This window comes from Balearica regulorum, chromosome 21 (genome assembly GCF_011004875.1).
Source record: "Balearica regulorum gibbericeps isolate bBalReg1 chromosome 21, bBalReg1.pri, whole genome shotgun sequence".
NCBI lineage: Eukaryota > Metazoa > Chordata > Aves > Gruiformes > Gruidae > Balearica > Balearica regulorum.
In genome coordinates this window covers 1,390,620-1,402,870 of record NC_046204.1, presented here as the reverse complement: position 1 = coordinate 1,402,870, position 12,251 = coordinate 1,390,620, and the positions used below count along the sequence as shown (strand labels likewise).

Here is a 12,251-nt window from a genome sequence, read left to right as displayed (position 1 = left end):
ACAGCCATTAAAATTAAATGAGTATTGTCTGTGGATGGAGGAAAAGCCATTTTTGTATGGCCATGAAGCATTGAATGCTTAGTCCCATCCTTAATGAAGAGGAATAATTCTTGTTGCCACAGTTTTGGCACTAATTTGCATCCTTTCTGGCAGAAGGAAACCCAAATATTTCAGACTAGCTCCCAGAGATGGCCTTGCACAGAATTTTAGCTCTTTGGCTCACGTATGCAAACTCTCTGAAGTGTTAGTAATACCTGCGGTTCCTTTCTTTAGTCTGAAGACTCCTTGTGTGTTGAGGGAGGTGTGCCGTTGTAGGTGAACTCTCTTGCCAGCAATTGGGAGGGGGTTACCTTCACCAGGAAGGGGACTGGGAAACCATTCCTAGGTGAACTGAATAATGGAGTCGTCTAGAGGATTGGGTTGGACACCCTGGATTTTTGTTTTGATGCTGCCGTTTGCGAAGCATGCTGCAGAAGACCTGCATCTTAAAAAGCGTGAGCCTGTGTGAGACGGATTCCAGTTCCTGGTGCTGTGAAGTGCTTGAAATTTGAGGAAGTCAGGCTTTGTAACCAAGGCCCGACAGATTCAGTCCAAGGAGGGACTAGGTTTCTGATTTTCTATTGTATTTCAGCTGTGGCCATCAGGTGGCAATCTGATCACTAAGATCATTCGCTGGGCTGAAGTCACTGTTTGGGTGGGTGCTGTTTGGTGCTTTTGAGTGTCCTTTGTGATTTATAGATGTGTCTTCTAAGTTTTGGGTTGCGCCTGGCTGTCAGCTTTCCGCCCGGGTCGGGACAAAGTGAGAGCGGGGTGGGGCTCATGCAGAATTCCGAATGGAGTGAAGCAAGGTACAGGAGAGGGACTTGTTATAATTTACCTGGAGCAAATTATAGATGGGCAGCACAATATTCGGAGGTAATGAACCCTGTCAGTTGTTGGCAGTAGTTAAGCACATACTTGCTTGATGTAAGTATTTGCACTCTTGGCTGAATTAGACTGTAATGTTGATGATTCGTTCCAGCTCTGCTGGTCTACAAATTGGTCATAAAAATGACTTTATTTTTGCTGATGAAACATACTGAGTGTACAGCAAATAGAGACAGAATTCTGTTGCCCCAGAGTTAAAAATGTAGGCGGTCTTGTTTGCTGGAGGTGTGAAATACTCCATGCCTTCTTTCTAATGTAGCACTACATCTGGATTTTTTTTCTTTGATTGTTTTATTTTCTTCCCTGGGGAATGTTTCTAAAGGAAAATCCATAGTGCAGGAACCTCGTGGAGTTGTAGAGGCAGTGGTGACATCCCTCTGAGTTGGAAAAGATGTTTGAGGTCACCCACTGCTCTTCCTCTAGAGTCAGAAAAATGGAAATGAATCCCAGGGAAGTCCTGGCCTAGTGGGTATTTCTCTGATGTTCCCTTTTGTGTTATAATAGCACAATGACAGTTCTAGACAACACTACGGTTTAACGCCTGTGTGCATTTGTAAACTTCCAGCTAGGAATGAGTTGCAAAGTTTGAATAATTAAGTAAGCTCCCCCCAGCTTTCAACAACCAATTAATCCCTAAGGAAAAAGAGTCTGAAGCTATTGCTGTGTTGTTTCAGTCTTCTGTATGAAGTCACAATTCTGCATGCATAATTGTATTTTCTACTCTTTTGCTCAAATTTTTTTCTTGGGCCTGGGATTCCAGGTTGGCTTCTGAGTTCAGTGGGTGCCTGTAATTCTCCTTGTTGTTTAGAAAATAAAAATACCTGGTTTTACATGTATGTTGTATTAATACAGACCAATTGGACAGGAGCATCCTGTGACCTGGCAGCACGGTGGACTTGAGCCTGGTGTTGGTTTATGCGCTAGTGAAAATGAGCCGCTTTCTGCGAACATCCCGTTCTGGAGCTGTCTGCCAAATTTGAGCTTGAAAGTCACCCCTGTCAGCCCCCAGCACAATGGCGAGGAGCGTGACAAAAGTGTTACGGGCTCAGTCCTGCGGTCTCTGCTCTGAATATTCCCATTGCTCTCGCTGGGAGGAATGTAGGATTGGGCCCAGTTTTGTATTTATTTCAAGGTCGGTGAAATTCAAGGCAGGTTGTGCTTACTGATCGGACATCGCTTGCCCGATATTAATTAAGTCTTGGTGTCTCCTGTAAGTGTCCCTAGTGAAGGAGCTGGAGATGTTCTTCGCAATGTCTGTGAGTGTAGAAGGTGCTTAGTCATTTCAGATAAGTACGTAGTTCCTTAGCAGAATTTTATATTGTATAATAATGCTATTAATAAATGTATTAAAAAACAAATGTAAAACCTACAAAAACCCCACCCAAAATCTAACACTTTGTTTCTTCTGCCACCATTTCCTTTGACATCAGACTTTCTTTCATTACAGCTGCTAAATAGATTATTCATGAGGTCTCTCACCAATACCGAAGCATCACTCTCATTGTTGCAAGAACCTCATTGGTGTCACACAGATTTTAAGCCTATACCCATATCTGATTATCTGTGGAAACAACCTTTCAATGGGTCTTTTTATTGAGTAATTTTGCTCGTGAGCTTTGAAGGACTAATTTTAGTTTCATGACAATAACAGTAAGGTCAAGTTGTATTTCTGTACTGCTTTTCACATCACCAGACATTCCAGAGCGTTGAAATACTGGCCATTAGAAGAGGGGCAGATGTAGGACAGCATGGTTGTCATCAGTGAATGGCCACATCCCCCGTACAGCCAGCTGATTGGTGATGAAACTCAGTGGAACTGAAGGTTCTTCCTAAACAATAAGATGGTCTCTGCTTTTTTCTTTTTAACCAGTTGTGTTACGTCTAGAGTAATGCCGAGAGGAGCACTGAGGTTGATAAGCGGTGCAGCGTGCAGTTAGGGCAACCTAGAGGATTTTGCGGTGCAACGATTATTCGGCTATCAGCAATGCGATAACCAGAAATTAAGGAGGCTTAATCAATACTGAAGAAGTAGGGTGAGTAGATGGCCTCCTTGCAGATGCTTCAGCTCTAATCAAAACTAAACCCCAGCTGCTGAATTTGCCCAAAATCCCTGGAATAAACATGGCCTGCGGCGAAGATCCGCTAGCACATCTGTGCGTTTTAGTGACGTCTAGCCAATATCCCTGGAAACTCTTCCACAGCAGGACTTACCCTTCCGAGCTGGACTCAGAAGGCAGGCTGCCTGGAGGTTTGCCCAGATGATGTCTGGCCAAGGCGGGTTCAGCTGAAGGCAGGGTAGAGATGGAGCTGTGCTGTCCCACCGCCCGCAGCCTCCTGCGGTCCTGGGCAGAGGGAGGCCCGGTGCCTGTGCTGCCCGAAGGGCTCTGCTTGGCAGCGCGCAAAGGCAGCGACGCGTACAGGCACGGCTCTGATTTTCTCTGACAGCCCTGGCCATTAATCAATACCACGTAAAAGCTATTGATCGGAATATTAGATTGTGGAACGTGCATACCTGTACCTAGTCGGTGATTCTGCTCGCACGGGTGCCATATGATATTTCTTGTATCAGAACTATCGCGACCTGAAAATGCTCTGTTTCATTGGCATTTCATGGCTGTTGCCAGTCCCTGGTAACTGATTTTAGCAACTGAAAAGGCAGAAGGAAAAGATTACCTGTGTTTTTATGATTTCTCTTGGAATATGAGGTCAGTCAGATGTGGGTTCAACTTCAAAGTAAATTAAAATTTAACCAGAACTGGCCTGATTGTCCCATAGAAGAAATTAAATTAACAGCGTTCAGCGGTGAAGTGTCTTTACGCTTTACTTGTATCATTTGAAAATTTTCATAGGTCGTGCTCCAAAAGACCTAGTTTTGCTTTTCAACTCAGTTGGAATTCCTGTTTCTTAAGTGCAAAAGAGGCTAATCATAGAGTAGAAAATAATTTGACTTGCTAATACTAGGAGAGAAAACATTTACAGCAACCACAAGTATTTTCAGGATTATGGAGTATATCATACTTATGAAAGCTTGTTTCTGGCGACATGTTTGAGTAAGGAGGGTTGCACTTTTTAGCAGAGGAAACATTTGTAAGCTGTAGCAGGCAGTTCTCTGTATTTTTCAAAAGCTGGAGCAAAAAAATGTTGGCAAAGGAATCAAAATCCTCTTCTTCAGTAAAGTCTGCCACCAGGTTTCTTAGGCATGAACTCAGGAAAATCTTTATTAGGCATAAAAAAAAAAGGAGGAGATGTGTCTTTCACACAGAAGGTGTATTCTGAGGATATAGAAGAGATGTAGTATGTATACCTTAAGTCGAGCCTTGCTTTTTCAGCTATTCTTCCCTGATGGTTTCTATTTGGCAGCAAGAACTGTCTTCCATGCTGTAGTGAAAACTGTAATTTTTGTTGGGTGCTGTTTCCCCCCCCGATTACATCAGAGGTCAGTCATTAATATGCACTGTGGGAGTCCCTCTCATTTCTGCATGGTCCACAATGAGGCGGTTGTTGGACTTGTTATCATAGTGGAAACTACTGTGCAATGAAAGCACAGTCATGCTGCCTCATGTTTAATTGAGAGATGGCAAATCTGTTCCCAAAATACTTCAACTACTTGTATTGTATGACAAATGTGTTTTTCTTTTCCCCTTCATCTGTTTCCCTCCTCCCTTTTTTCCCTTTTGGATGAAAAAAAGCTCCGTGTTCGTTACACATGAATGTTGCAGCTTAGCAATTGACTCCTTTGGAAAAATCCCCACACGTTATTACCCTCTGAGTCTACAGTTTTCACTCTTGAGCTTCCTATCTCTCAGGTATTTCAGGCTCCCTGGGACTGGCTTCTTTTTTTTTTTTTTTTTTTTTCCTTTAGCATGTTCAGAACTGGTTGTGTAACTTGCTCCTCGAGCTGATTGCATGTTTATGGGGATGTTTGGCATCGTCATAGGTGTGTTCTGGTAGCACCTGGTCAGCAGGGATCCCTTTACGCCTCTGGAGGGTGAGACAGGCCACCACTGGAGAATTGCCCTCGAATACTTTATATTTCTGGATATAACTGTATCCTGTATATATAAGGCCTGGTTCTCAGCTTGTTTACCCAGAATCTTTCTTTACCTACCACAGCTCTGTTGGCTCTTCATAGTAAGAGTTCATGTTATGAAATGCTGGAGCCTACTGAAAGGTGCTTCCAGATCCTCACCGCTTGTCTGATGGGAGTGCTTTGGAATTACTTTGGGTATTGCTCATTTTTTAATCAGGAGCAGTTGTTCAGTCCATGCATAATTTTCAAATTGGTGAAAATTGTTTAACATTAAATTAATAAATTAGCCCATCTCTATACCAGTTTTACTCCTATCAGGTAGAATTTCCAGAATTGGAACTGGACAGCTCAGTGGAGTTTTTGGTCAGTGCTGGTCACCTGCTCAAAGCTTGCTGTTTTCCAAGCCCGTTTATTCACCCATCTCGGTTGCTTGCCACTTCTTTTGCCCTGTGGCCTCTATTAAATCTGATTCTGCATTTCAGTGCACCTCTTTTAGAGGTGCTACTCTGAGACTTCCCTATTAGAATAATATTTTGGTGCATAAGTAAGCACTGTTTGCAGTTCCTTGAGGTGCTGTCCCTTTCAACAGATAGGGTATCTTTTTTTTTAGTGTTGAAAAAGTTGGGTACTAACAAACATGTCTCTTTTTTTTTTTTTTTTTCCCTGTGAACTACAGAATTGGAAGGAAATAATAATCCATGCTGAGTTTCAATTAATGGCTGAAATTGTATGCTACAAAGCTGATGCGCTAGCTGATGGGAATGCTTGTATTTTTGTTAATTCAGGATTAATTTGTGATTAATAACTATGGATTTATTGTGGTGTGGCTACAACTAACTTTAAATGTAACTTCATGCAAACCATTTTTGCTTTACACAATGAATCATAATTTTCTTACTGACTGGTATTTTGGAATATTACTTTAACATTTTACCCAACTTTCTGTTAAAAATAGAGTTTTCTTGGCAACTAAACCCCCTATATTTGGAAGCAATATCAATTCTGCTTCAGTTTGCTGTGAAGCATGTGAATATCAGTTCATCACATTCAATTCAAATAGGGTATTCTAATATGCTAATGAGCACCCCAATCAATGTGGCAAAAACTTTGAAGACTTTGAAGATACATAGTAATTACTTTTTTTGTTTCCTAGGAGCTTTCAGGGAAGAAAACTTACTGAAACTTACTTTCCTCTTCATCTCAAACCCTAAGAGTGAAAATGCTCTTTTTTAGTTAGAGGGAAATTTCATTAATGGTCTTTGTGCACTGGGAAGGTGGAACTAAATATATACATATTTCATGTTCCAGGTACAGGAAATACAAGCTCTAAGAGCCCAATTCTGATCACTCTGTGTTTAAATGGTTTATGACGCTTGAATAATAACGTTCACTTAAGTCCAGCGTATGATGTTAAAGTATTATACTTTGTATGATAAAGATTGTAAAATCTGTGAAAGGCCCCATTTAGCAGTAACAATCTGAAGAGGTAAGTGCATCCCAAAGACTGAGTCTGTCTTCAGTGGAGTTCCGTGTGAAAATGTCTCTCTGGATTTAGCACTCACTTGGATGATCCTGGAATCCTGTAGCCAGTTCTAATATAGATAGTTCAAAAAAGTTGTTGAAAACCCACAGATGGTTCAGTCAGGAGTCTTTAAAGGGTTGAAAACACACATTTGAGTGAAAGATATTCTATCCTATGTAGCTCATTCAAGAGGTTAAGAGGTGACATCCTCAAAAATTGAAAAGGGAGAGATGTTGAATGCGGAAGGTAAAAAGGAGGCAGAGGCTTGCCAGGGAGAGAGGAGACAAAGGGGCTTATAATTCCCCCATTAGCACTTGCTGTCGAACTCTGGGCTTTGTGCGCGGGTGAGTAGGGGGGTTGTACAAGCCGTGTTCCCTTAACAGAAATCGCTGCCGGGCAGAAGCGCGGTAGTGCAGTGTCACCACGTACCAAGGGTTGCTGGCCACTGCTGGAAAATCTGAAAATAGGGGGTTTTCAGCCTAAAAGATAAGCTATGTACCACCTTTTGATCTTGAAGATGGAAGTAATTCAGAGGAGTCCTGTGGTCTGAGTAAGGCAGGAGGTCATACGGAATTAGCGTAAATCCTCTTTTCTGTCCTTAAAATCTATCAGTGACGTATCTATTTGCAAATCTGCTGCTTTGTTTCCGATACATCTCTGCGTGGCTGTGTAGGAGCTCCCTAGTGCAGCAGACCAGCTTGGCTCAGGAAATCAGTCGTCAAGGTTTTACAGTCAGAAGGCAGATGCTGCAGTGGATAAGAGAAACTAGTGATATACGTGGGTTTTGGTTTTGTTTGAGAGAGCAGCTTGCATATTTTTTTCTGTTCACCCCTGAATTACTTCTCTTGGCCGCCCAAAGAATGTTTCAGAATAATCGCTACAATTATAAAGCTATAACATCAAACCTTAAAAAAACCTAAGAATTTAAAGATTTTGTAAATGTAAATAATGTACTATGGTGTAGCATATTTTTTGAGTCTTAAAAAGAACTCAAGTTCTTGACTTTGCAGCAAGCTAGGAGAGACCGATTGGAAAGACGTCAGTCATAACTGAAGCCTGGTTAGCAGTGCCCATAGGCCTGTGTTTGGAGTGCAAACTATGGCGATGCGTCTACAAATTACCCTGCTCTGGGTTTGTCCATTTAAGGGGGGGGAATCCCCATTCATAGTTAATATCGGTGTTTGTGAGGTTAGAAGTTCTGGTGAAGGTCCTTTCTTCAGACAGGAACTGTAATGGCAATATTGCGGATGGGAGTCTCTTTCCTCTCTGTTCTGCCTTTGGAGTGAGGAAGAGGAGGAGGAGGAGGCAGCTTTCCTTGTGAAGGTGATCTGCTAAGAGCCAGGGTTCATTTTCCATCTCTGTTAGCAACCTCTTTATTCTCTCTATGGCTGTGTGTCTCATCTGTAAGGCTCTATAAGCCATTTCCCCTGCGATCTCTTTGTAAATTCTTTAAAGAAGGAGCTCTCTTCTAAGCAGAGCTGGTTGATCAGATTGAATAGGAGCTTTCAGCACTAATATCGCAATAATGATAATAACAACTGCATTTCATAAGAATAAGCGTGTTGCAAACAGAAGTACATCAGAATGCAGTTTGACTGTGGGAATTTCGCTGTATACAAGCCCAAGGGAAAGCTAGTCAAAACCCAGAGTTTTCTGACTTTGGGGAATTTTGTAAAAAATAATAATATAAAAATATTGTTAATTTTGTCATCAAAAGACTTAATTTTCAAAATTTTTTATGGCCAGGAAAGCGAAGGAGGAAAAGGGACAATTAATAGTGAAATGAGTGGAGCGTTTGGTTCTGAAAATAGAAAAATGAAACGTATTCTTGGTTTCTGAGATCTGACATCCGCTCAGCTCCGATCCCCCGCGTTTACTGGCCCTGTGACAGAGAGGGAAGAGTCAAAGTGGAGCTCCAGCTGTGCTGACCAGGTCCCAAGGTGGAAATGTGGCCGAGGCTCTGTTAGAGGCGGGGGGACTTGTAGAATCTCATCTGTACAGCAGGGAATAGCTGGTGGAAGCCCTAAGAGTCCTTACGGCGAGGCTCCCTTGGAAGATTGGCCTCTCTGGTTGATCCATAAATGAAGTTGGAGGAAATGTGGCAGTTTCTTAGCAGAACTGCACCCGGCATGCAGAATTCTGCCGTGAAATCACTGAAATGCGTGTCTGAATGAAGCATTTTGGATTCAGCAGACTATCATTTTCCGGTTAAAAGTGTTTTTCTGAAAACTTCTTAGGCTACTCCTGTGCTCACAGACTTTTTTCTTATTTAGTTTTCTTTCAGTGCATTCTGGTAAACATGTCTCAAATTATTTTGTTTTGGCAAGTGATGGAAGAGGAAGGGATGTTTGAAGAATATTTTTAGCTTGTGCAAGCCAATATCAAACCAGAAAATGGATGCATGTTGTTACAGGTTTAATAATGGAATTGACTTGTAATTCTCAGAAGTTTAATAATTTGTTGCTGGAAAATGAAGCTTAAAAATCCTTACAGGATTAAGGGTATTTACTTTGGGGAGGGGGGATTGTTTTTCCCAAACACAAACACTCCCTTCCTATCCTCTGGACTAATTTGGTTCCCAGTCTTTTGTAGGCACTGAGCTCAATAGAGCTGCAATTACACTGAAGGTGCTAAGCATGAAACATTTGATGTGATATTTTTAACTGGATGCAGTCATCAGTTCTGGCTAGTAATGTTAACTCCTCCAACTTAAAAATTTCGCCTTTATTCTATGTACATGCCATTCAAATCTTCTTATATGTGTGTTTGGGTTTTTTCTCCTACCTTATACAACTGAAGAAGTTGAGGCATAGGAAAACCAGCTGCAGTTCTGCTAATGCTTTTGTGGAAGGACCACACAAATCATTATTTAAAAAAAAAAAAGGAAAAAGAAATAGTGACTACGCTCCGAATTTCTTATGTCCTGAACAGTATGAAATTAAAGAAGCATTTTAGGACTGTGTTTTTAAGTGATTGGGTTTCTTTTTAAAGAATGATGTTATAATACTTCTTGCATTAATCTCTTTCTGTCTAGTTTATGAGATGTTGCTGGGAGTAGAAGACAGCGTCCAGCATTTCCCCAGCTTTCTCTTTGACCGTTGTTACACTATTGCAAACCAGATCCCCGTCCTGGGGAGTTCAGTGAAATAATATCTGCACTGTGGTGGAGAGCGTAGCTTAAAATGCTCTTTGTGTAAGCATGTAGGATGCGTTAGTCTTAAAGTAGTATTCCAAACTGGTGATGCTTTTGTTATGCCTGAAAAGGTACATTGCTGAGATGCAGCTGGAAGGCCGCATCAGCCATGGCTTCTGTTGTGTGATGCGTTGAACCCAAGAAACCCAAATACCAGGGAAAGAGTTCTTGCCAAGCTTAAGTCAGATTTTACCTTAATTTCTCTTTCATTTCCTCTACAAAATATACTGAGCCAGTTAAAAAATAAATGGTTACAGGGAACAGGAACACCTCTTCTGTGTTTTCTTCCCTTGTTCCGTTATTGAAAGACAACTGCTACAGTAACCCTGACCCAGCATAACATGACAGGCCTGCAATTAGCTTCCATCTCATCCTTGGATAGCACTGAGTATTGTGCAGCCAGTATGAGTATCTTTACCTCACTTCTACCTGAGTTCTGTAGGTGTGGATTACCTTTTTTTCTGCCACTACTTCTATCCTTAAAGCATGTGAACTGGGCTTTGTGAAACTTTGACCCAAGAAGAGATTAACTAATGTTCACGTGAGTATTTCAGTGTGTTTTGTTCTGCTGTTTCCCCTTTTAGGTGACAGCGAGATTGTAAATAATATGTACGAGACCGACCCTGATCTCCTTGCTGGCGAAAGTGCAGAGGAGGAAACAGAGGACAGTATTATGTCCCCCATTCCTGTCGGACCTCCATCACCCTTTCCCACCAGTGAGGACTTCACTCCCAAGGAGGGCTCACCTTATGAAGCTCCCGTCTACATTCCTGATGACATTCCAATCCCACCAGATTTTGAACTCAGAGAATCTTCGATTCCAGGGGCAGGGCTAGGGATTTGGGCCAAAAAGAAGATTGAAGTTGGGGAAAGATTTGGACCCTATATGACAGTACAGAGGAGCACATTAAAGGAAACAAACTTTGGATGGGAGGTAAGCATGTTGAATGTGATAATCACATTCATTTGTCTTCTGTGCAAACTGTTCATAAAGCTAGACTGAGTCCTGACTGGCCTGGGGACAGAAGTAGTGACTTTGCTAATGCCGTATTTCCCTGCATTATTTTGCATCCCTGATTACACACAGTATTTAAAAAGCAGCAGAAATCCTTTTTGAGATAGCTTCTTGGGCTACAAATACTGCTCTAGCACCATTTTAGAAGGTTGGTTTTAAATGATGTTGGGTCACTTCTTAAAGTGCTTGTCATTTTCAAATTGTGTTCAGAACTTGTCACAATGGAAGAAATGTGATTAGTCGCATCATGTTTCGTAGTTGGGTGTGTTACCTTTGACTTCCAGTCCATGTTAGCTGTGCAGGTGTTATTAACTGGTCATAGAAAAATAGCATGTACCCATTAACACCCTAGATGTTCTTGAGTTCTTGTTCTGCAGCAAAGATAAAGAAATGTGAAAGTCATTTTTCCCTAAGAGCTAAACAAAAACCAATCTTCAATAGGAAAACCACTGCTATCGCAGAACTCATATCTTTCTCCCTGCTTTTCTGGGACTGTCCCAGAAATCACCTTAGTCTCTTCTGCTCCTCTAGTCTTGATTTGAAAATATCCATACCCCTAAGTATTATCATAAATTATAGTAGATTCTGTGAACAGTGAAATGTAGCCTAGGATTTATACTCTGTGTCCACAGTCCTATCCCAGTGCATCCAGTGTCCATTATATGATATATAATTGCTCCTTTATGGTAGCCCTAATGTCCACCCCAACGTTGCGGTACCCCTGCTGCACATCGGTCAGATCTGCTGTCTTTGGTCTTGAGGAACAGGCTGTATCTGGGGCAGCTGGTTCAGAGGGCTTTGGCTGGCCAGGATTCACATGCGGTTTGACAGGCTTGCCCTGACCCTCAAAAAAAATCTGGAAGCTGAATTTTAGCTCCCTTTTCCTCTGGATGAAGCAGGAACTTGGCCTGTTTTCTCCATCAGCCACTACTGACATGAAGCTGTGGTTTAAAAAACTATTGAAGTACAGAGGTGGGAAGCAACTAAGGGATACAACAGTAAGACTTACCAAGTGGGCAAGCCAACAGTGCAAACACAGAAGCCTTGTTTTCCTAGAAAACGAGGTCAAAAAGGCCAAACTTAAGCATTAACATTTTAAATTGTGTCTGATTATATTTACCCTCTTGAATGTGAAGTCTGAAAAATCAGTGAGCAGTTAGAGATTCTGTGAAGCCCAAAGAAGTATGTCCAGATGTTTTTGTTTACTTTTTTAATGTGCCGAAAGTGCAGGAAAAAGCAAAAAACACTTGCTATAAAAACAAAACTCAATCCTGTTTTGTCATTCTGCAGTAGGAAATGTCGGAAGAGCTAAAATTGGAGTTTGGTTGAATGAGTCAAGAGTTTCCTTTTCTCTCTCTCCTAATGCAGGGAAAGAAGGGAAATTCAGCTGAGAGGTTTGATTCCCCCCCCCCCCCCCAAAGGCATTCCTCAGAAGTTCATCTTTGTGTTAGCTGCTCTCCATGTGAATGTCATTACAGAATATTTGATTAGTATTCTGTATTACCTTTAAAATGTGTTTTTTTGGGGGAAAAAAATCCCTGTTATACTGGAAATCCTTTTCTGT

General features: G+C 41.6%; 1 protein-coding gene across 5 annotated transcripts in view; it reads left to right on the top strand.

Annotated features, from left to right (window-relative positions):
• The window catches only part of PRDM16 (PR/SET domain 16), a 341,803-nt gene that overhangs the window by 118,231 nt on the left and 211,321 nt on the right, over positions 1–12,251 (top strand). For 4 of the 5 annotated variants that reach the window (XM_075773536.1, XM_075773534.1, XM_075773535.1 and 1 more), the window contains exon 2: positions 10,257–10,606. The exons of the other annotated variant lie outside the window; for it this stretch is intronic. In XM_075773536.1, the coding sequence (XP_075629651.1) occupies positions 10,257–10,606 (350 nt within the window). The remainder of the gene's footprint in view (positions 1–10,256; positions 10,607–12,251) is intronic. 5 annotated transcript variants of the gene reach the window in all.